General features: G+C 45.8%; 1 protein-coding gene and 1 pseudogene across 3 annotated transcripts; one reads left to right on the top strand and one right to left on the bottom strand.

Annotated features, from left to right (window-relative positions):
• Positions 1-526: 526 nt before the first annotated feature.
• LOC134968103 (5S ribosomal RNA) lies at positions 527-645 on the bottom strand (annotated as a pseudogene).
• A 4817-nt stretch (positions 646-5462) lies between these two features.
• Positions 5463-24927, top strand: LOC134966709 (uncharacterized). Of its 3 annotated transcripts, none has more exons than XM_063943668.1 (2): positions 5463-5561; positions 23571-24927. In XM_063943668.1, the coding sequence occupies exon 2, from the start codon at positions 23612-23614 to the stop codon at positions 24794-24796; it is 1185 nt and encodes a 394-aa protein (XP_063799738.1). In that variant the 5' UTR covers positions 5463-5561; positions 23571-23611; the 3' UTR covers positions 24797-24927. The 3 variants fall into 3 exon arrangements, with proteins under 3 accessions (XP_063799738.1, XP_063799739.1, XP_063799737.1); XM_063943669.1 differs by lacking the exon at positions 5463-5561 and adding an exon at positions 19505-19559; XM_063943667.1 differs by lacking the exon at positions 5463-5561 and adding an exon at positions 20584-20964.
• The last annotated feature ends 651 nt before the right edge of the window (positions 24928-25578 follow it).

Raw genomic sequence — 25578 nt, 5'->3', positions numbered from 1 at the left:
TTGAAAGAGGAACCTGCCTGCAATTGGCTGAGAGGAACAGGAAACCAAACTTCACTGGCTCACTGAGAATTGGTCTCCAACATGGCGGCCCCGAGCACCACAGGCACGCCAGAATGCGGAATCTCACCTGAGCAGCTCCCACACACCAGTACTCCAGGGCCACACAGTCACCAGCAGCCCCAGCAGGCCTCCGTCGTCACAGCACTGCCAGCCATCAGACAGGCAGGCCTCGGACTCCCCGACACCAGTACAACAGTACTACATCTATTTCACATTGACCAGTACAGACAAATCTGTATTACTGAGACTGCAATGGGTCATTCAACATTTGAGAAATCTAAACACCTACTTACATATCAATAAGTACCTCTTTAGATTAATGGTAACAGTGCCATTGGTTTACGCAAAAGTCCTAAACTGAGTTGACATCATAAATGGCTATGGTTCACCAGTACAACAGAATGAAGGAAGAAAGTTGTCTACTTTGGTGTTTGTTCTGCATTACGCATCCAAATATGTCCAAAAAACTCTACAACACTTGGTATTTCCTGGGGATCTCCCTTCCAAGTACTAACCAGGCCCAATACCGTTTAGCTTCCAAGATCAGATGAGATTGGGCGTTTGCAGTAAAGTATGGTTGTAGGCAGGGCTGGATTAACAATGAGGCAGATGGAGCTACAGCTCCAGGCCACCCCATGAAAATAGGCCCAGAGGATCAGCTGGTAACCAACAGGGTTGACGCTGCCAGCGGCCATCAGATGCCCGCCCATGACCATTAAATACCTGCTGCTGCTTCACTGCAGAGTGCCCACCTCCCTTTTCATCCCCCACTGCTCCGTTTTTTCTACCGCCATGCCCTGAGCCGGGCGTTCCCTCTCTGTCTCCCGATGCTACTTCGATTCTTCCCACTCATTTCTCTGCTCTGGGCCAGTACTGCCACAACCTGTTCTCCCTTCCCCCGTAGACCGAGGAGCCATCCACAGCTGCCAGCTCTTCCCGTGTGCTCCCTCCTCCCAACCCGCTCAAGAGTAAGCGTATCCTGCCTCCCCTCCTGCAGCCACTTCCTCCGGTCTCCACCTCGAGCAGGCTCCTTGCCTGCGTCACCCCTCCGGACCACCTGCTTACGTCACCAGGCCCGGTGGTTTGCGCTCCTCTCTCTCCCCCTCCTTCCGTTTTCTGTGCTGCCTCCCCCTCTTATTTCAGCTATGGGCAGCACAGGGGTTTTTAGTTCTGGCAGCGGATATTTCTCTTGTTTTTTCCTCACCGCCTCTTCTTTTGTTTCTTCCCCTGTATTTCCTTCTGTCCCTTTCCCCTTCTGTTACCTATCTGTCTGGTTGCTTCCCCCTTTTTTACCATCCTTCTTCTCCTGACGGACATTTTCCTTATTTGGAGCCGCCTTTTTTCCCACCTGTCTGCTTTTTCCACCTATTCCCAGTTTTTTCCTGTTTTTTCCCCCTGTCCAGTCCTGGTCCTGTGTAGAGACGGAGGCCGCAGAGCACTTCATTCAAGAGTACGAGGATGCTGGTGGTGGTGGTGGGGGAGATAGCACACAGGTCTGTGCGCCAGTTACCGAGGCAGGTAGGGATCGAGTTACTGCCGAAGAGTATGCCTACCGGTGGTGCGGTGTGACACCTTCCCTGGAGTGATGGTAGGACCAGCCCTGGTGGCAGTGAGTGCAGCTTCCCCCGGCTTCCAGTGGTGATGAATGAGAGGACAGGAGAGGAGGTGCGGTGTAGAGAGTGGGCATTAAGGAGCCTCTCAGTTCCAGTGAAGGCAGGCTAGATCCCAAGGAGAGCTCCAAATCTGATGCCCAATCATATCTGCCTCAGAGACAGGGGCGTGCTTTCATATGGGCTGAAAGCACGCCCCTGTTACTGAGGCACTTATACTAGTGCCTCTTACTCTGCTTTTTTAAATGGGCTTTTTACTGCCCATTGAAGGGCCCCGCCCCCACTTACTGCTCTTAATCATTGACCACAGGAGGCACTGCTCTCGGTGCCTCCGCAACTAATTTATTTTAAACCTATTTTTACAATGTACAAATTACTACAATAATATAAAACAATGACAGGGGAGGCATGTTCCTGATAGAACAATGGTAGCTCCCTGCGCACCACTCCACAGTAAATACACTACAATCAACTTTGTATAATAAAAATATTTTATTTAAATGAATGTCTTAATTAGACTTTTATGGAATACACTGTAATAGATGGATTCTGTATTATATATATATATATATATATATGTATCTATCAATTACGGTATAAAGAATACTGCTGCCGTTATTATATACAACCTAGTACCGGTACACACACCAAAAACCATACAGACAACACATAGACAAAGATAAAACAGAAAAATTAGTCACTTCGTAGTGATTTGATAAGGTAGCATGTTCCTGCTCTGAATTGCTATTTGCATCTTTTTTAAACATCTCTTGATATTGTGTTACTAGTGCGCTGAGAGCAGGGCTGGAATGGGCGTGCGTACATTAGTCGCAGTAAAGGTACAGTGTGGACATGCAGTCACAGAGTGTGACAATGGCTGGCAGACAGTTACAAACACAGGCCTTGATTGATGTGTTGTAATTATTTTAATAACGAATGGTGACAAAACGCCCAGTTATTCACATTCAGTGCTCAAAAAGATACTTTACACAGCAAGGAAGCCTCCCGACGAACAGGATCCCAGCGGTTGATATACCGACACCGGGACCCTTAGGAAGGACACAATCCCGGTATCGAAACACCAACGCCAAACGGGATGCCAGCGTCAAAATTCCAACAGCCGTCCTGCCGCTGGGGGGGGGGGGTAGGTTTAGGCAGCAGAAGGGGGGTTAGGGTTAGGGTGCAGACACAGGAAGGTTAGGGTTAGGGACCGGGGAGGGAGGGTTAGGGTTAGGCAGCGGGGAAGGGTGGGTTAGGAACCAAGCGGGGAGGGTTAAGGTTAGGCACCCACAAGGGAGGGTTAGGGTAGGGAAAAGGTGAGGTTAGGGGGCTTAATAGGAGACTGTCGGTTCTGATAGACGGGATGCCACAATTGACATACTGACCGTCGGCATCCCATCCATTGGTAAGTCATACTGAACCCATTGAGATCTGTGCGGCTGTATAACTGGGAGAAGAGATGGAAACTCTGTGAAATCAGTGTTTTTTTTGTAGTTTTCTTTTTCTATAAATAAGGAGAAGAGAAAAAATATACATTTTCTGCTGCTAAATTGATGGAGAAAAGATGTTTTTATGTTTACTAAATATAGCTCTAAATATTCAGATGTTCAAATTATCAAACATATCACCAATTATATCAGGCCAATTACCCCCACTTACACTTGCAAATCAAATCATCCTATGTACCTGGTTCCATCTTTGCATCTCCTGAGTTGGCCGGATCGAGATGATCATCCTCCCCAGAGGTCTGCAGTATGTTTATCAGACACTCCCAATTTTTGTCACCTCTCATGAGGCTTTGGGTCATGCAGAGGATGCCATGAAGTGGGGCTTATGGTGGGTACACACACACCTAAAGATATGTCTGCAGATCAATTGATCTGCAGATATATCTAAAGTGGATCGGTCAGTGTGCTGTGCATACACTCTGCCCGATCCGTCAGGGAATGACGTCACGAACTGGACGAGCACTTACACACGCCCGGCCAGTTCAGCTGTCACTCACCTTCTGCTCCTGCAGCTTGTGTACGGGCGGTCGGCTGACTACCTGCTCGTACACACACACCCACGTGCCAATATATCTAATGATATATTGGCCATCGGCTGTGCAGCAGGGCCGCTGCGATAGGTCTGTGAACAACGGAGTTGACCTATCGCTCATACACACTGGCCGACGGACCCGCGATAGAACGGCCGATATATCGGCCAGTGTGTACCCAGCTTTAGGCATTCCTGAGTACAGGCCATACTATGTTGCAGCTTGGGTGTGGTTAATTGGGTCAACCCTAACTAGGTCGACAGTCATTAGGTCGACAGTGAGTAGGTCGACGTGGTCATGAGGTTGACACGAAAAAAGATTGACATGAGTTTTTTTAAATTTTTTGGGTGTCGTTTTCTTCGTAAAGTGACCGGGAACCACAAATAGTGCATGCCATATCGACCCACAGATCATGTCGACCTTAAGACCATGTCAACCTAATGCATGTCGACCAATAGTGGTCGACCTATTGACTGTCGACATACGTGTGGTCGACCTAAAGACCAGATACCTTGCAGCTTGACTCGGCCAATGTGTGTTGTGGAATTACCCAAGGTCTGTACATTGAAGCTGATTTGATTGGCTTCTCTTCTGCCTCCGTCCTTCTGAGGCTCCTATGGACCCAGTTTCTTTACAAATCTGGGATTATGGTGATTGTTTGTGTGGAGTAGCTTCTAATAATTTAAGTTTTCCTCTGGGACACTCTCTGTGTCTGAACTTTGTCTGCCTGTGGCGGGTGTGTTTGACCAAAGCGCTGCACAGATCACTATGATCCCCACCAAATCAAGGACCATCCCCGGACCTCTCAGCCTATGCTGGTATTGTCGAACCAGCTGGGACGATAACGCTATAGCAGGGAGACACGCCCCCCCTGCCATACTATTAACCAACCACAGGCTGGTCAGACGAGGCTGTAATTCTTCGGAAAATCAGGACCCCCCCCTCAAAAAATGGGGTGAGGCATAGAGTCCCCCGGCGTATGTCAAAAAGGGGGTGTTATTTCCTGGGAGGGGGCGTGGTCTCACTGGAAGACCCCATTACATCACTCAGGGGGATGCCTAGCTTTTCTGGAGATGATGGGCCGCCCCCGGAGACTCTGGCTGCACTGCCGGCTCCTCCTCAGTGACAGGGGCCAGGCGCTGCAGGAGATTGTCACACTGAGCACCCGGCTCCCTGTCACTGTGTTGGAGCCGGCATGTAGGTGTCACCCCATGCTGTGACTTATATAGAACAACATTATATAACTATTTATTACCACTGTATTAAAGCCCAGGCAAGTTATCCCTCAGGAGGGGAGACCGGTAGCCGTCACAAGGGACAACTAGCCTGGGCTTTAGTACAGTGCTCACAATGTAATAAAGAAATATATATTTTAATGATGTTGTTCTATACAAGTCGCAGCATGATGGAACTTGTCGAACCACAAGTGACAGCATGCCAGGGACGTGCAGTCAGTGCCTCCCCTGTCATAATGACTGCAGTAATACAAAGAAGATATTTATAACACGTCCTGTGTCATAATTATCCTCTTTGCATTTTTCTAATCATATTTGCTGTGTGGAAACACAGCCAACGGTGGGTGGGAGGCAGCTGAGAGCGCTGCCTCCCACTGACAATGGTAAAGTGTCCGAGCTGGGGGCGGGCAGGGGGCATGGCCAAACGTAGGGCAGGAAAAGCCCATTGAAAAAACACGCAGTAGAGGCAGCAGCAGATCTGCCTCAGTGACAGGGGCGTGCCTGCATCCCACCTCAGAGCCCGCCCCTGTCAGTGAGGCAGATTTGATTGGCCAGTGACTGTTTCCTGAAGTCCGGATCTCACTCTCTCCAGGTGCTGGTCGTTTTACAGATGGTGAGGTGAGCTGTCAGGGTGCACTGCAGCATGGATAGAGCGTGGATAGCACTGTTATCAGGGGGGATTGGGGACCTCTGGTTTCCTGCACATGGCTAGCCACGGACAGTAGGGTCAGGCTGCTGCTGTCAGGGTCAGGGCTATGGCAGGAGCAGGCTGCTTGTCACTGTCTACTCCAGCCTTTAGTTTCCCAGCCCTCAGCTGCTGCCTGTGGATGTGTGTTACTGATACCTCCTCCATTCCCACCCACATGCAGCAGCAGCAGCAGCACAGCCCTGGCTGGGGGTGGGAGGGAGATGGATGCTGGGGCTCTTTACTTGTTGTTCTGTACACTGGAGACTCATTCATTTCTATATTTGTACTCCGTTCTTTTCTGTTCCAGTTTCTGTTTGGTCACTGGCACTGCAAGTCCTGAGTAACGGGCCCTACACACTGGCCGATTACACTAAAATATATTTCAGTGTGTATTTACCAACGATGAACGTTCATCGTTGGTGCCGTGTCATTTATGCGTGCAAGCCAATATGGACAATATCGTCCATATTAGCATGCAGGGCTATGGGGCCAGGTGACGGGGGAGTGAAGAAAGGTCACTCCCCCGTCACCCCCCTTGCCGCCGGGACATCCGTCGGCCGTATCGGCGGTGAAAGGATCCCTACCTCTCTTTTTTTTGTATAATCTGTTTTTATTGTAATAATATAGACTTACAACAAATTGCAAACATATCTGGGTATCAATCAAAGGCAAAATGGTATGACAACATGAGCGTATATAGATCGATAATCGCATATTCTGGATAGTTGTAGTCCACATCAACATTTTGGTTTAAGGGAAACTAATAATGGATAGATATGTAACAAGAAGAAGAAAAAGGGAAAGAAAACATCAGAAGTTTGGGGTGACTAAACCGAGTATGATAAGCAAGGAGAGTAAGACATGTGCAGTGATTCAGGCATTAGGCTTTTTCATCTAAGATCCCATTACCAATTGAGTCAAAAGCCAGCTCCCGTCCTTTACTCTATTTTGTAGAGGAAATGTAAGTCGTATATGGTTCGGATGTCTTGTAATCTATCCAAGGCCACCATATAGCAGTAAATTCGGAACGCCTGTCCCCTGCGCTCATTAATACATCTTCCATGTTCATATAATAATCTAATCTGGAAAACCAGGTATTCCTTGTGGGGGGGTTGACAGATTTCCACATTGTGGGGATCACTGCTCGTGCGGCGTTGCCCAGGTGTCGTATTAATGATGACTTGTAGGTAGAGATTGGGGTAGTGGAATGATTTAGTAGCCAAAAGGCTGGGTCAGACGGGACGGAGGTATGTAAAATGGCTTTGGAGGTTGAGATTACATCATCCCAGTAATTTTTAATAAGGGGACAGGTCCACCAGATGTGTAGTAGAGAGCCTAGGTCTCTATGACATCTCCAGCAGGTAGGTGAGATGGATGGGGAAATGACGTGTAAGAGAGTGGGGTGTCTGTACCACCTCATTAGGATCTTATATTGTGTTTCTCTGACTTGGATACATATGGAGCTCTTATGTGTTTTAAGAAAGATAGAGTCCCATTCCTTATCCGAGAGTGAGATGTTTAGATCTCTCTCCCACTTTTGAATAAAATGGGGAGGCATCAGGGAGTTAGATGCACATAGAAGCTTGTACAGGGTGGAGATAGTGTGTATTGGATTCATAGGGGCCACACACATTTTTTCAAACGCGGTCAGCTCCCTTGATGCTTCACGGTATGCATTATTTGTATGTAGGAAGTGACGGATCTGTAGGAATTTCCAGAAATCTCTTTGTGGAATCTCCCATTTCTCTCGTATCTCCGAGAACTGTTTAACTCCGGATGGGTGGACCAACTGCCCCACTCTAAAGAGTCCCTCCAATGCCCAGTTTTGATAATATCCTAGTGAGAGGCCAGGTGGGAAGGTCTGATTACTCAGAAAAGAGGTTAGGGGGCCAAAAACAGAAGAGATGCACGATCTTCTTCGTGTCCCCTTCCAAAAAGAAAGTGTAGGAGAAATGGTCGGGTGAGGTCGTATTAATTTGGGCAAGGTCGGGAGCCATGGGAAGATTTCTGGGAACAGCTGCAGGTATGAACCTTCCAAGACCACCCATTGTTTAATCTCCCGACTCCTGGTCCAGTCCAAGACTCTGCTCAGGAGGATTGCTTGGTAGTAGATTTCAATATCTGGTAATAGAAAGCCCCCTTTCTGGGGAGGTCGAGTCAGGATTGACCCTTTGATTCTGGGTCTCTTACGACGCCATATAAATTGCTGGATCAAAGATCTCACGGTCCGGAACCAGGAGTCAGGGATCTGAATCGGTAAGGTCTGAAGGAGATAAAGCAGTTTGGGTAGTGTATTCATCTTTACAACATTGATTCTACCAAGCCAAGAAAGATTATGATATTGCCATCTGCAATAGTCGTTTCTAATGGCTTGGAGAATGGGGTAGAAATTTAAGGACAGTAGACGTGAGGAGTCGCTGGATAGTTGAACTCCCAGGTATGTAATGTGGGAGTCCCTCCACTGGAAAGGGAACATAGCTTTCAAGCCAATTAGCACCGACTGGGGGGTTGAGATATGAAGGGCATAGGATTTGGATGTGTTGATTTTAAAACCTGATAGTGAACTGAAAATGTCTAATTCGCTCATCAGGTTGGGGAGCGAGTGTGCGGGGTCTGTGACCGTCGTCAGCAGATCCCCTACCTCTCTTTGATTACCTCGATGTGATGGCCACTGACGTCAGTGAGAGCAATCCTTAACGTTACAGATAATACACGACACCATGTAGTTAAGAATCACTCTGTTTATTTAATAAATTACAGCGTACTATATAGAAGAGAAACATGGGTGTATACAATATGTGCAAGCATATGATTGGATAAATAGAAGTAGCATACGACATTACATGCGGGATATTTTAGTAACACACAGAAGTAACAGTTTTGATCTAGTATGTAATTGTCCTTGAAGATAAGACACACACAAGCCTTATATTATATGAACAGACAAAGGCATCTTGTAGAGAGTGCGTACGTGTCTATTCAAACACATAACAATTCATATAGCATGTTTAACCCTTCAATCCCCTCTTAGAATCATGATTGTTATATGACATGATTCTTAAGTGAGGCTCCTTTCTTGTTCCTCCAGTTCTTGAGATATTGGGCATAATCGTCGGGTCCCTTACTATCAGAGGAGGTGACAGGACTGGGGGTTATATCATAGTACATCAGGGCCTTATCAATGCCTTTGGAGGTAAGTTTCTTTCCACAGGGAATTACACAATAAACTATAATGCCTAAAAGAATTAAAGTTACAAGTATGAATATGCTTATTTGCACAAGAGCCTGTTTCCAATTTTCAAACCACCCAAAATATTGGCTCCATGGGTTATCAATACCTGAATTTTTCTTGAGTTCTATGGATAAGGTTTCTAACTTGTTTATGGCTAAAGTAACCTTACCATTGGGACCAGTGTTGTCAGGAATATATGTACAACAGCCTTCCACCTTACTAATGTAAACACATGTACCGCCTTTTTCTGCTAGAATCATGTCAAGGGCCATTCTATTTTGAAATGTCATTTGGGAAGTGGCTTCTAGCTGTTCAGCTATACCTTTAAGAGCATCTTTGGTATCATTAACAAATCTTTGTTAAACATAGAAACATAGAATTTGTCGGCAGATAAGAACCACTTGGCCCATCTAGTCTGCCCCTTTTTTTTTTTTATATATTATTTTTTTTTATCACTAACCTTATTTGATCCTTATTTTTTTGTAAGGATATCCTTATGTCTATCCCATGCATGTTTAAATTGCTCTACTGTCTTAGCCTCTACCACCTCTGATGGGAGGCTATTCCACTTGTCCACTACCCTTTCTGTGAAATAATTTTTCCGCAAATTTCCCCTGAACCTCCCCCCCTCCAGTCTCAGTGCATGTCCTCGTGTCCTATTGCTTCTCTTCATTTGGAGAATGTTTCCCTCCTGGACTTTGTTAAAACCCTTCATATATTTGAAAGTTTCTATCATGTCGCCCCTTTCTCTTCTCTGCTCCAAACTATACATATTGAGATTTCTTAGTCTTTCTGGGTATGTTTTGTGATGTAGGCCATGCACCATTTTAGTTGCCCTCCTTTGTACAGTTTCTAATGTATTAATATCCTTTTGAAGATATGGCCTCCAGAACTGAATACAGTATTCTAGATGAGGCCGTACCAATGACCTATACAGTGGCATTATTACTTCTTTCTTTCTGCTGCTGATTCCTCTCCCAATGCAGCCAAGCATCTGACTAGCCTTCCTCATTGCCTTGTTACATTGCTTACCTGCCTTTAAGTCATCTGAAATAGTGACTCCTAGATCCCTTTCCTCCTCAGTAGTTTCCAGTATAGTGCCATTAATACTGTATTTAGCTTTAGGATTTTTGAGACCCAAGTGCATGATTTTGCATTTTTTGGCATTAAACTGTAATTGCCAGACTCTTGACCATTCCTCTAGTCTACCTAGATCCTCAATCATTTGTTTTACCCCACCTGGTGTGTCTACCCTGTTGCATACCTTTGTGTCATCTGCAAAAAGGCATACTTTCCCTTTAATCCCATTTGCAATGTCACCAATAAAGATATTGAAAAGCACTGGTCCAAGTACAGATCCCTGGGGTACTCCACTGGTAACATTTCCCTCCTGTGAATGCACTCCATTTACCACAACTCTCTGTTTTCTATCCTTCAACCAAGATCTTATCCATTCAATAATCCTAATATCCAATCCCAAACTTTCAAGTTTATTTAGCAGTCTGCGATGTGGAACTGTGTCAAAAGCCTTACTAAAGTCAAGATAAGCTATATCCATGGCTCCACCTTTATCCATCACTTTAGTCACACAATCAAAAAAGTCAATAAGATTTGTTTGACATGATCTTCCCCCAGTGAATCCATGCTGTTTGGGATCCAGTAAATTGCCGGATTTGAGATGATCTACAACTCTTTCTTTTAAGAGTGTTTCCATCAATTTCCCTACTACTGATGTAAGACTCACTGGTCTGTAGTTGTTTGCCTCTTCCTTGCTTCCACTTTTGTGCAGTGGGACTACGTTTGCTCTTTTCCAGTCCCCTGGAATTTCTCCTGTAGCTAATGACTGGTTGAATAATTCTGTCAATGGTGCTACCAGCACCTCTTTAAGTTCTTTTAGTATCCTTGGATGTATCCCATCTGGCCCCATAGATTTGTCCACTTTCAGCTTTGAGAGTTCTGTTAGGACCTTCTCCTCTGTAAATGTACTTGTTTCATTTTCCTGAATATCCCTGCAACTTAACTGTGGCCCCTTCCCCTCTCTTTCAGTAGTAAATACTGAGCAAAAATAATCATTAAGATGATCTGCTATTAAATTGTCTCCCTCAACAAGATTCCCAGTGTCCGTCTTTAGTTTTATAATTCCGCCTTTTGTTTTTCTTTTTTCGCTTATATACCTAAAAAAAGTTTTGCCTCCTTTACCCACTGACTGGGCCATTTTCTCCTCAGCTTGTGCCTTTGCACATCTGATTACCTTCTTTGTCTCCTTCTGTCTAACAAGATATATCTTTTTGTCTTCATTATTTTGTGTCTGCTTATATTTCCTAAAAGCCATCTTTTTTGCTCTCACAATATTTGCTACTTCTTTTGCAAACCACACTGGCTTCCTTTTCCTTGTGTTTTTCCTAACAGTTTTGATACAAAGGTCTGTTGCCTTCAATATTGCACATTTGTTGATTATAATATATATAATTAATCCAGGCTACGTTTTTATTTACAGTTACTATAGGGAACAATGACTCAAAACCCGCAGCCACCTCATCTCTAGCTTTGAACTCATTTGGAACACCTCTTGGGACCCCTATAGCATCAATGTACACGTGGGGGTCAAAGCTACCTCCTGGGAGTGCTCTTTTCTTTCGATTAGCAGGAGTATTAGAGGGAGGATTGGGGTCATCGGTGATCATTAGGAGTGGCATTATGACTTTGGCCAGGGCACACTCACCATACCATGGTGTGTCTAATTTAGTTCTAAGCTTCATATCCCCACATATATAATAAATGTCGCCTAGTGATCTAGTTTGGTTGACTAAAACAGTTGTTCTTTTATTTGCACAATACCCTGGTGGGAAGGTTTTTAAATTTCTCCCTGGGGTGATGTTAGATGTATAACAGGTATAGTTTCCAGGATATATGGTTATGGTATTTCCTGGGTTGGGATTTTTTGACAATATGGGATATTCCCTTTTCCACATTTCGCACTGACTGTCATTTGTTTTGGTGTCATTAAAAAGGCTGAAAAAACAATTTTCCTGTTCTAGGGGTATATTAAGGGGCACTGTACCTAGGTGGGGCCTAGATTTGCCACAGACATAACAGTTGCTTTTATTGTGTTTGTTAGCACTATACTTCATCCATTCCAACCAAAAATTAATGTCAGAGAAACCAGTTTCAATAGCTAGGGTGTCTTCAAAGGTAGGGTTAGTAATAGCCACCATATCTTTAGAAGTGGCAATATGGGGCTTTAAAGGTTTGTTTTGGGGAGCAATTTTAGGCTGGTATTTTGGGTTTTTGTACATATCCCATAAATAAAACCTTTGTCTTGCACTATAGTACCCTGCTTGCCACCATATACCAACTACATAAGTTGCATTATCCCGGTTGCTGGGATGCACTATGTTTAGCCTGAACCGATATGAGTCTGGGCCCTCTTCCATTTTATGAATAGACAATCTTTGAAGTAGGTTCAGATGTTGACCATATCTGTTTCTGGCAGCTGATGGGCGATATCCCCAATCTGTTCCTGTATTCCACCCCACAGCTTCCCAGGAATTACAATTAGATCCATAATATCTAATGTCATAGTACCATTCGTCAGTAACACAAATATATACTGTCTCAGACATTCCTGATTTCCTCCTTTGTTGTATATAATATTTGTCATCAGCAATTTTGGGGAACATAAAATAGTCAAGGATATATGTGGCTACGTGTGTGTTAGAGGAATTGTACCACAAGGTGGGGACCCCATCTGTTTGTGTGATGCTGACTTCACATATTGTGAGGTGAATGAGGGCCAGTAGGGCTATCGAGATAGTCCCCAGGATAGAGATAGGGGGCAGGTTCTTCATCGTTTTCTGTTCTTCTGTCTTCGCTAGGTGGGAGGTCAGGGCTGTCTGCCCCGGTTCGTACCTCACTGGAATCACTTGCTTCCCTCTCTAGGTCTGGTCTAGGAACCTTTTTTACTCGGGATGCATGGATCCAGGTAGGACTTTCCTCTGTCAGGACTGCTGTTCGGGTAGCTGCTACGACCTCTGTCTCTGGACCATAGGTGAAGTCTCCTGGGCTCTTGTTCCTGGGGAGCACCTTCACCACGACTCTGTCTCCGACTTTAAAGGGGTGTGTAGGTTCCTGTGGATTCAAAGGGTTTTTACAAACAACCTCATGTTCAATTTCATTCAGTTTTGTTATCAGGGACCTGACATACTCTTCTCTGATAAGTTCTAGATCTCCTTCCTGTATTACTAGTGGTTTCTTAGCCCAGGGTGTAGGAAAAGGCCTACCCATTAGTATTTCAAATGGGGAGTAACCCAGAGTCTTTTGTGGGGTCATTCTGATCTCTGCTAGGATAATAGGAAGGACCTTCTTCCATTTATGGAAGGTACCCCCTGTGGCCTTCCTAAGCTTGTCTTTGAGGGTCCTATTCATGCGTTCTACGACCCCTGAACTCTGCGGATGGTACGGGATGTGGAACTTCCATTCCACCTGTAGGGTCTTTACCAGAGCCTGTGTAATTTTTGCTGTAAAGGCGGAGCCTTTATCACTATTGATTTGCAATGGGCACCCCCATCTGGGGATGATTTCCTGAGTTAGGATCCTAGCAACTGTCTTTGCATCCTCAGATTTAGTGGGGAATACCTCTGGCCATCGAGAGAACATGTCTACAATGACCAGGGCATACTCCTGTTTACCAGTACCTGGGATATGGGTGAAGTCAATTTGCAGGTGTGTAAAGGGTGTGGTGGGGTATTCAAGATGCTGATGTTTTGCCTTGTCAGGGTTGTTGGGGTTGTTTCGCAGACAAGTGATGCATCTACTGACATACTGATCTACTAATGACTTGGCATCCGTGACATAGAAATCATTACGTAAGAGTAAGGTAGTTGTTGCCTTACTGTGGTGTCCTATGCCATGGTAGTGGGCAATAAACAAGGGTGCACTGGACTGGGGTATACAAGGTTTCCCCTCTTTGCAGATTAATCCTGTTTTAGGATTCTTCTGCAAAACTGGGTAAGTCCAGTCAGCTAGGTCGGCTTTGGAGGCTGAGGCCTGTAACTGGGTGATCAGGTAGTGGTTGTCGAGAGCTGGGGGGGTCATGATGGACATGTGGGCCTGAGTGATGGGCTGTGAGGCCGCATGTTTGGCAGCAGAGTCAGCAAGAGCATTTCCAAGGGAGACTGCATCCTTCCCCCCCGTGTGTGCCCTGCAATGGAGGATTGCAATGTCAGAGGGCAGGGTTATGGCATGCAGAAGGTCAGAGATGAGTTGGGCATGTGATATGCCTTTTCCATCAGCTCCAAGGAAACCACGGCGTCGCCAAATGACCCCATGGTCATGCACGACGCCGTACGCGTATTTGGAGTCAGTGTAGATGGTGACTGGTTTATTCTGGTAAAGGTGACAAGCCCTTGTGAGAGCAATGAGCTCTGCAGCCTGTGCTGACTGGTAAGGAATGGGCTGTGCTTCCAGAATAATGTCAGGGAGAGTGACAATAGCATAACCCGCTTGGTACGTGGTGTCATTGGGTCTGCTACAGGAACCATCTACAAAAATGACATCCGCGTCGGGGACAGGGACAGGGGACATGTCCAGTCTGGGGGATGTTTCTGACTCAATGGAAGCTGAGCAGTCATGGGGTTCAGGAGGGTGGTCTTCAGGACCTTTGAGCCCCAGTAGAGCGTTGAGAATGGGTGCAGGACCTGAAGAGTTGGTGGCATACTTAATGGTGAGGGAGGGGTTGTTTAAAAGGAGAACCTCATATCCACTGAGGCGCTGAGCTGACATGTGTTGTGTGTGTAACCCCTTTAAAAATGGTTAGAACATCATGAGTGGTGTGAAGTATTGTTGTGTGGCCTAGGGTGAGTGTGGTGGCCATTTCAGTTACCATTGCACAGGCTGCAAGTGCCCTGAGGCAAGCAGGCATACCTTGCACTGTGACAGGCATTACTTTGGAAAAAAATGCCACTGGGCGCAACTTTCCTCCATGAAACTGTGTGAGCACCCCCGCCATGGTTTTACAATTGTCCCTTGCAAACAAATGAAAAGGTAGTACATAGTTGGGGAGGCCAAGTGCCGGACTTTTCATTAACATACACTTTAAGCTTTCATATGCAGTTAACATTTCTTGTGACCATTGTACAATATTAGGTTTGTCTTTCAGTGTGGCTTGTCTCAAAATGTTATCATAATAGGAACAATCAGATATCCACTGTCTGCAGTAATTTACCATACCCAGAAAAGACAGCAGTTCCCTCTGGGTAGTTGGGGTGACCAGGCCCAATACAGACTGAATGCGCTGTGGACTGACTTTCCTTTCCCCCTGAGTGAGCACAAAACCTAAGTAATCCACATGCTTCTTACACCATTGCATTTTTGTTTTGGACACCTTGTGTCCACATTCACAGAGCCAGTTTAACAGTGATATACCATCCTCCCGGCAGGCCTCCTCAGTTTGACTACAGAGCAGCAGATCATCTGCATACTGTAGCAGGACTGAACCATGGTGAGGGTGCCAGGGCCCCAATGTGGCCTGGAGTACAATGCTATACACAACAGGTGCGTCAATGAAGCCCTGGGGTAAACGACACCAGGTGAGTTGCTTGCCCTCAAAAGAAAATGCAAAAAGTAACTGTGTCTGTGCATCCACTGGAATGCTAAAAAATGCATTTACCGCAAAAAAATGCAGCATCTGCAGGGATAGCTGAAATGAGTGAGTTAATGTCAGGTACAATGGGTGCTATAGGCACAATGAGTTGGTTAATTGCCCTAAGGTCTTGTACAAACCTTACACTGCCATCTGACTTAGCAACTGGGTTGACTGGTGTGCAGTAAGGTGAAATTACGTGTCTGAGAATGCCTTGTTGGAGAAACTGTTGTATCATTGGTCTAAGACCTTCAACCTTCTCTTGTGACAAGGGGTATTGCTTTTGATAGACAGGTTGTGTGTCAGGTTTCAGGGTTGCTCTATATGGTGTGCAAGGAATGAGGCCAGTGTCATAGGGACCCTCCGACCATAGAGCAGGGTTTACTTTGTCAAAATCAGGTGTAATGTCTGTTGCTTCCCACACCGGTAGGTGTGGGGACTCAACCTCCAGGCCACTGCCAGTGGGTGAAGGGAGAATGGAGATTTCGAGCCTGCTAAGAAGATCCCTTCCCAGAAGATTAATTGGACATTCAGGTATTACAGTGAAATTGTGTTTACCCATATATGTGCCTCCCGTGGTTCTGACACTAAGGGCATCTGTCAGGTAAGCATCTGTGGGTATCCCATTGATTCCCATTGAAGGAGCAGTCTTTACCAAATGACCATCGTACAGGTCGACACACAAAACACTAGTAGTTGCCCCGCTATCTACCAGGAAAGGGATTGCTCTCTTTCCTATAATCAAGGTTAGTAGCGGTGGGTCCTTCCAGTGTCTGGTGAGCTGGGCAAAGGCTGGGATACCCTCCTCCGGGCCCCGTCAGTGGGAGGGGTCCTGCCAGTCAACTCGGAATCGGACATGATCCTGAAAGGGGTTGTTGTGTGACTGTCGGGGATGATCCCGGGAGGGAGCCGGAGCTTGGGGCTGTCGGTGGTTTTGTGAGGGACAAGGGCAATCCCTTGCCCAGTGATCGTCCCTTCCACAGTTGAAGCAGGAGGTTTGTTTCCTGCTGGCAGAGTCAGGGGGGTGGGGTGGCCTGGCTTGTGGGTTTTGATATCGGGCTGGATTACGGGGTGGGCCAGTGGAGTGCTGCTGGCGTCTATCTCCCCGACCTCTCTGATTTTGGTAATTATGAGTTGGGGCATTCTGCAAGGGTTTTTTAACATCAAAGCATCCTGCAGCTTCCTTTTCATATAAGTGCTTTTCAAATTCCTTAATATTATCAGAGGTCCAGGAAGAAACACCTTGCTTAACTGGGACCATAACAGATGGCAACAAGTTATTTACAAAGGTAGAAATTAGTAAATGGTCTGTATCTACAAGAGTGAGACCTGCATCTTCAGACCAACACTTTTTAAACCTCTTCCAGAACTCAGTGACAGTTTCAGTGGGCTTTTGTTTACATGCTACGGCAATGGGAAGAGAAGCCCGGGTTTTAAAAATCTCTTTCATATGGGTCTCAATTTCCTTCCACATCTCCGTTACACCGTCCCCAGTATTGAGAGGGTAGCGAACGGCATCGTTAAGGGTGGTAGGAGTGTTTATGGTGGGAATCTTTTTCCAATCCCACCCGTTGTAATGGTCTATAACCCCATCTATGATCAGCTTCATATCTTCTTGAGTATAGCTGCGTCCTGTGCAAGCCTTTTTCAAGTAAGCTATGCAGCCGTCAGGTGCAACAGTGGGTTTGGGACAGTTCTTAACAATTCTGTCTAAATCCTCTATTTCAATGGGTTTCTTTAACAACTGATCCCCTACTGTCATGAAGGGCAGGTGGGTGGCAACACCGAGGAAACCAGTGCCGGATCGCGTTGTGGAGGGGGTGAGAGGGTTGTCAGTAGCAATAGTTAAGTCAGCGTTGCGGCGGGAGACGGTTTGTCTGTTAGGAGTAGGGGCACTAGGGGCGGGGGTGGTTACGTCTATGTGGAGGGTACTGTCAGGGGGGGCTATTCCTCCTGAGCCTCCTTCTCCTTCCCCTTCCCCTCCTCCCCCTCCCCTTTGCATCGGCATTCGTGACAAAGCAACTGAGCCTCCTTCTCCTTCCCCTTCCCCTCCTCCCCCTCCCCTTTGCATCGGAATTCGTGACAAAGCAACTGCAGCTAAAAGATCTGTGTTTTTTAAGGAGGGGTATAGGGGACTGTAGGGCGGAGGAGAAGAGTTTTTCAGAAACTTGTTGCTTCTAAATTCCTCAGCTTTGTGTAGTCGGGAAGTTACAGATTTTATTCTACGCTGTTTCTGCTTGATATTTTTGTCATACCAATGAGGTGCTATCGTGAGCCATTGCTCTCCTCCAGCGCGCATATATGTCATGTCCCATTGTGGGTCATGATCATACCACGGCCAGGCTTCCTTGTCTCCCAGACAAAGCCCTTTGATCATGTCCATATAAAATGGATAATTAATACCATCACGGGGGAATGGGCTGGGGCTGCCAACTTTCTCTGTCCACCCCGCTAAGTTATCTACCCAAGGGTTAACTAGATAATAATCTGTGGTGGAGTTACGGGCTACATACTCCTTACATGTCTCTCCTGGTAAAGGTGGAGGATAAATGACTGTCTTACTCTGACCCCCTCCCATAGTAAAGAATACAATCTACACCAGCTTTCTACGCAATTTCTACAACAACTTATAACAACTGTCTATGCAATATCACAACAAAAATGCAGTTTACAAAAAAAACATTCTATGCAATTTCACAACAAAAATACGTTCTATGCAATTTCACAACAAAAAATGCAATTTAAAAACTTTCTATGCATGCATTAGCTAACACCAGTTAATTAGTCATTGACAATATCACAATATTATCTGTATAATGAGAACATGAAATCTTTTGACGGGTACGCTTACCATTCGTACAAGATGTCAGAAAAATACAGCGTTTTAAACAGGAAGCAAGAAAAGAGTTTTGAGTAAAGATATCTGGCAGACGAAAACTTACCAGCCGTCTGAACCAAATATAAGAACTTATCTCACTACAACATACAAGAATATATATATAGACGATCAGATCGAGGTATAATCTACGTTATGTATAGACCCCAGGTCTATATATTTTTTTTTTTTAAGTATCCCAGATACTAACGTCTTTGGAGAATTGCGCTTGGACTCCTGGTCCTTTCTCAGACGTATCTTTAAGTCCCAGACATTAAAGATTCTATGGTATCCCTGATACCTGTTTTATGTTTTTACATAAAACTTCGTAATATTAAGTCCCGGACTTAAATATTACCTTGTCACGTGTTCCCGGAACACTGACACGGATTCAGCTTCAGTGTATGACCGCAATCCTGTATGGCAAAGATAGACAATAAATTCTCTATTTTTACCATTCAGGGACGATCACTGAATCTCGGACGAGCCCCCAGCTGAAAGGATCCCTACCTCTCTTTGATTACCTCGATGTGATGGCCACTGACGTCAGTGAGAGCAATCCTTAACGTTACAGATAATACACGACACCATGTAGTTAAGAATCACTCTGTTTATTTAATAAATTACAGCGTACTATATAGAAGAGAAACATGGGTGTATACAATATGTGCAAGCATATGATTGGATAAATAGAAGTAGCATACGACATTACATGCGGGATATTTTAGTAACACACAGAAGTAACAGTTTTGATCTAGTATGTAATTGTCCTTGAAGATAAGACACACACAAGCCTTATATTATATGAACAGACAAAGGCATCTTGTAGAGAGTGCGTACGTGTCTATTCAAACACATAACAATTCATATAGCATGTTTAACCCTTCAGGCGGTCAGGCACCTCAGCTGAAAATCGGCCAGTGTGTAAGGCCCTTATGTGTTGTTGTGAAGATGTTGCAAAAACGGATGGTACAGTATATTATAAGAGTTAAATATAAATGCTGCAATATGGCCCGATTTGGCCTGGTCACCTACTGTACTGTATGTCAAGCTCACTGGCAGGGGATGCGGTTAGTTTGCTGACAGTCGGGATCCTGCCCCCCGCCACAATGCCGTCGCCAGAAATCCGATTTGGTCATGATACAGACGTCCAAACCCCGACAGTCGGCGTCCCGACCTATGTAAGTATAGTGCCACCGATAGTTTTAGGGTCGGCAGGGTTAGTTTAGCCGCCCCTCCCCCCAGGGAGGTTAGGGTTAGGCTGCAGGGAGGGGGGTTAAGCACCTACGGAGAGGGTTAGGGTAGCGCTGCGGGGGAGGGAGAGTTAAGTTTAGTCAGCGGGGAGGGGTGTTAGGTTTAGGCAATGCTGCAGGGATGTTAGGGTTGGGCACTATAGTGGCAGGTTAGGGTTAGGCTGCGTGGGGAGGTTAGGCTGCAGGGAGGAGCGTTAGGCACCCACGGAGAGGGTTAGGGTTAGGCTGTGGGGGAGGTTAGGCAATGCCGCACAGATGTTAGGGTTAGGCACTATAGGGGGAGGTTAAGGTTAGGCTATGGGATTGGAAAGGGAGGATTAGGGGATTGGGGAGAGGGGATAATACCCCCTAGCTGTATGTTGGTGTAAATCAAGTTCTGTTATTAGCCAGTGCCTCCCCAATCATTGACCTCACCGCACATCACTGCAGCATGCCCGGATATTAAGGGGCCACTGGCACCTGTAAGGAATCAGCACAGCACTGTGTCTGATGTAACAGAACACTGGGCTCTTATAATGGTGTCACTTGTTTCACATATAACAGGAATATATCAGGACGTATTTATCTCTGAGATGTGTAGTCAGTCAGGGTCAGACTATGGGGGCCGGTGGGACTACATTATAAAATAGGCCCATTACCATCACAGCACGATTCCCCTACAGCCGCCCCTACTTCTGCCATACGTCATAAGTACTTACATTCTACTTTCCTCACAACATGCTGCATTTTATCTACTACTTCTTATTGAGGGGCAGATGTACCAACTTTTGGAGAGAGATAAAGTATCAGCCAACCAGCTCCTAACTGTCATTTCTCAAACACAGCCAGTAACATGGCAGTTAGGAGCTGATTGGCTGGTGCTTTATCACCGTCTACTTTATCTCACTCCAAGACTTAGTACATCTTCCCCATCTTTCTCCACTTTATAATTCTCGATGACTTAGTAGTAAGTACATCTCCCCCTTAGAGACACAGTGGGGCAGATTGTGTTGGGGTGCACACGCCCACATGACACTGGCCACACCCACACAGTACTGGCCACACCCACACCAGTCACAGTTACTCAGCTCTTCACAATAAGACATTGATAAATATCAGCTCCATGGCCTTTAATCTGGCCCTGTATTTATATGCTGTAGCTGGATATCCTCACATGCTGTAGCTGGACACTTGGGTGACATCATAAAACTCTTATTGCATCACCAAGGCAGCAGTGGCACATGAGGGCAGTAGTGCCAGCACAGGACACCCTATGGTGCAGCGCTGGTAACCTGCACTGACTTCTTGGCTTTTACATTTCCATGTGGATAGATCATGAACACAGGAGACAGAGGTAAATATTATAGACTAGTTACCAGCCCATCAAAATGGCAGAACAGCATAACAGTAATGTCAGCGCCGGCCACTGTGTGCACCTGAACGGAGCAACACTTGGATTGCTCCGTCGGGCGCCATCTAGTGGCCGCTACGTGCAAAACAACTGAAGGTGAGGAGGAGCATTAGCCTTTTATTCTATAGGATTATGGGGGTCATTCCGAGTTGTTCGCTCGTTATTTTTTTCTCGCAACGGAGCGATTAGTCGCTAATGCGCATGCGCAATGTCCGCAGTGCGACTGTGCCAAGTAAATTTGCTATGCAGTTAGGTATTTTACTCACGGCATTACGAGGTTTTTTCTTCGTTTTGGTGATCGTAATGTGATTGACAGGAAGTGGGTGTTTATGGGCGGAAACTGGCCGTTTTATGGGTGTGTGCGAAAAAACGCTACCGTTTCTGGGAAAAACGCGGGAGTGGCTGGAGAAACGGAGGAGTGTCTGGGCGAACGCTGGGTGTGTTTGTGACGTCAAACCAGGAACGAAACTGACTGAACTGATCGCAGATGCCGAGTAAGTCTGGAGCTACTCAGAAACTGCTAAGAAGTGTCTATTCGCAATTCTGCTAATCTTTCGTTCGCAATTTTGCTAAGCTAAGATTCACTCCCAGTAGGCGGCGGCTTAGCGTGTGCAAAGCTGCTAAAAGCAGCTTGCGAGCGAACAACTCGGAATGACCCCCTATGTTATTATATTATACATTACCTTTCCCAAGCCTGGATACATTATTACTTAACCCGGCATCAAGTTGTTAAGTTGTTATATGGGCGTTGAGGTGGGTCATTATGACCATAGTATATTTTATGCCTGATTTTGAAACTTTAAGGTTGATTTTAGAAGATCATTGGTATATTTAGAATTCTGAGTTGATCCCTAGCTACTTTTAGCAGCCGTGCAAACGCATAGTCGCCGCCCGCGGGGGGGGGGGGGTGTTTTCGCTTTGGAAGTGTGCGAACGCGTGTGCAGTCGAGTGGGATGAAAAAGTTTTTTGCAGTTTCTGAGTAGCTCTGAACTTACTCAGCCCTTGCGATCACTTCTGTCTTTTTGGTCCCGGAATTGACGTCAGACACCCGCCCTGCAAACGCCTGGACACGCCTGCGTTTTTCCAACTACTCCCTGAAAACTGTCAGTTGCCACCCACAAACGCCCTCTTCCTGTCAATCTCCTTGCGATCGGCTGTGCGAATGGATTCTTCGTTAAATCCATCGCCCAGCAATGATCCGCTTTGTACACGTACAACACGTGTGCGCATTGCGGTGCATACACACGCGCAGTAGTAACCTGTTCGCTGCTCTGAGAAAAACGTCAGCGAGCGATCAACTCGGAATGACCCCAATGAACTATTGAATGAGGTATATTGATAAAATAAAAAGTCACAGAGAATAGAGAAGGGACTTTTTTTTATTTCCAAGTAGTCTTTAAAAAATAAAAATCAACAAAATTGACAACTTCTGCATTATTGCTAATATCTTAACAAAAAATAAACTTCATCTAAAATTAGACTCTTTTGTTGACGTAAGTATGAGATCTTTCAAAATGGAAGCAATACGAAAACAAAATCAGTCTTATGGAATTGTTACACCGACATTGAGGTTTGGTCAAAATAACCTGTTTGGGGTTTGCGCGCTTCTTGTTCTCTGCGCTGGCGCCGGCTGACTGACTTAACTCCAGCTACTGAGAGGTTTGGTGACATTGCATAACTAAGTAAAATGATACACATAATTTGAGACACCCCAGGTTATTAATGACCCAATTTCAATGATGGCAGATTAATTGATATCTTCAGCTACTAAAGTTTATTTGGTTTTTCTTTAAAAAGACTGACATCTCCTTATCTGTTAAGACTGTGGGATCTCCAGCCTCTGCACACCTACATCTCTGGGTGTTTGGGGCAATGTGGCTCATTGTGGTGGTGTCTGAGGCAGTAACATGTTATTGTGCTGTCTGGTTGGTGTAATAGACTCTGAGACATTCTGTACTATTCCCCCCTCGCTCATTAGCTCCCTCTAGTGCATGTTCTGCAGTGAGGCTCTGCGTAAGAACCCAGTGCGCCTATTTGCCCATCTCGCACATGTCACGGCGCCTGCCCACTTACCCGAAAGATTACTCTGCACTGAGCTGTGTGGGTTTGCAAATCTGGTTAAATAAAAATTCAAATAGTAGATGAGATAATGTTATGCAGTAGATAAGGAGAACAACACTAAGCTGATATTAATGAAGGGGGTGATCCTAAAATGATACCAGGCTGCGCTATTATACTACTTCCACCATGAGGATATCCATTTCCACTTGTAATCCCACAACAGGTTGTGTATAGTGCTGTTGCGGGGCAGCCCATGTGGAATGGGGGCAGAGGGGCACCTGTGTATGTTCTCAGGGGGTAAGTAGGTACACCATACATTTACACATACTTAACTGCAATATGGGTTTATAATTGCCCCCCTGTGACGGCAAGATGCCCCTGGATCTATGACTATCTTGTATAATCGTCTTGCTATGATAATGCCACTCTACCATTTCCATTCATCTATAAATGTTCATATCTTCTCTCTATATTATTGTTTCCCAAAGGATTCAATAACATTGGACCAGAGCTCCTCCGTGCCCCCAGAATGGCTGGAGTCCTGTCATGTGAATACCTGGTGTATGGCCGTGTACAAGCCACTCATGAAGGGAAGTACATCCCGCCCACTAACACGAAGGCTTATACCTCCAATGTGACTGATCCCATCATCATCTCTAAGGGATGGCTTTGTAGTAACACCTCGGCTACTGCTGCCATGAACTGGCTGCCTAGCAACAGTGATGCCTATGTTTCCGATAAGCTGTTCCCCACTGTGGCGAATGAACGGATCCCAATTAACACTGAAGCCTACGTGGCGAATGAACAGATCCCTATTAACACTAAAGCCTACGTGGCGAATGAACAGATCCCTATTAACACCGAAGCCTACGTGGCGAATGAACAGATCCCTATTAACACTAAAGCCTATGTGGCGAATGAACGGATCCCTATTAACACTAAAGCCTATGTGGCGAATGAACAGATCCCTATTAACACTAAAGCCTACGTGGCGAATGAACAGATCCCAATTAACACTGAAGCCTACGTGGCGAATGAACAGATCCCTATTAACACTAAAGCCTACGTGGCGAATGAACAGATCCCTATTAACACCGAAGCCTACGTGGCGAATGAACAGATCCCTATTAACACCGAAGCCTATGTGGCGAATGAACGGATCACTATTAACACTAAAGCCTATGTGGCGAATGAACTGATCCCTATTAACACTAAAGCCTATGTGGCGAATGAACGGGTCCCCATTAATACTGAAGCCTACGTGGCGAATGAACGGTTCCCCATTGACACTGAAGCCTATGTGGCGAATGAACGAATTCCGATAAACACTGAAGCCTACGTGATGAATGAACAGTTCCCTATTAACACTGAAGCCTACGTGGTGAATGAACGGATCCCTATTAACACCGAAGCCTATGCGGTGAATGAACGGATCCCTATTAACACTGAAGCCTATGTGGTGAATGAACGGATCCCTATTAACACTAAAGCCTATGCGGTGAATGAACGGATCCCTATTAACACTGAAGCCTATGTGGTGAATGAACGGATCCCTATTAACACTAAAGCCTATGCGGTGAATGAACGGATCCCTATTAACACTGAAGCCTACGTGGTGAATGAACGGATCCCTATAAGAACCATGGCCTATGTGGCCAATGAGGAGTTCTCCATCAGTACTGGAGCTTATGTGTCCTCTCCACCCTTCCTGTGAACCTCACTTAAGATCATCATGAAGAGCAGCCTGTCCATCTACAGGGACCGGTGTGATTATTAGTGGCTTGTATCATCTGCTATTTACAGGTTGTGAGTGCAGCACACAAATAAACTCTGTTTTCCCTACAAGATGTTGTGGCACATCTCTGAGTGTACGAGACTTTACACAATGAAGCCCGGCCGGATCAGTGAGATCCGTGCAGGGCTTCACTGTGTACAGTATTTAAAAAGTTAAAAGTAAAAAAAAGAAAAAAAAAGCGTGGGGTCCCCCCTCCTATGTATAACCAGAGTCTGGCTCTTTTAGCCGGTCCTGGCTGTTAAAATACAGGGGAAAAAATTCATAGGGTTCCCCGGTATTTAGACAACCAGCACCGGGCTCTTTGTCCGGTCCTGGTTCCAAAAATATGGAGGACAAAAGACGTAGGGGTTCCCCATATTTTTAAAACCAGCACCGGGCTCCACTAGCCAGAGAGGTAATGCCACAGCCAGGGTACACATTTATACTGGTCCTTGCGGCCATGGCATTACCCCCCCAACTAGTCACTCCTGGCCGGGGTTCTCTGGGGGAGTGGGGACCCCTAAAAATAAGGGGTCACCCCCCCAGACACCCAAGGGCCACGGGTGAAGCCCGAGGCTGTCCCCCCATCCCTGGGCGGTGGATGGGGGGCTGAAAGTCTTTCAAAGTGACAAAAAAAGAATATTGTCTTTTGCTGTGGAACTACAAGTCCCAGCAAGCCTCCCCCGCATGCTGGTACTTGGAAAACCACAAGTACCAGCATG

Source organism: Pseudophryne corroboree, chromosome 10 (assembly GCF_028390025.1).
Source record: "Pseudophryne corroboree isolate aPseCor3 chromosome 10, aPseCor3.hap2, whole genome shotgun sequence".
Taxonomy (NCBI): Eukaryota; Metazoa; Chordata; class Amphibia; order Anura; family Myobatrachidae; genus Pseudophryne; species Pseudophryne corroboree.
The sequence above is the reverse complement of the archived record's forward strand: the minus strand, read 5'-3'. Positions and strand labels throughout refer to the sequence as shown.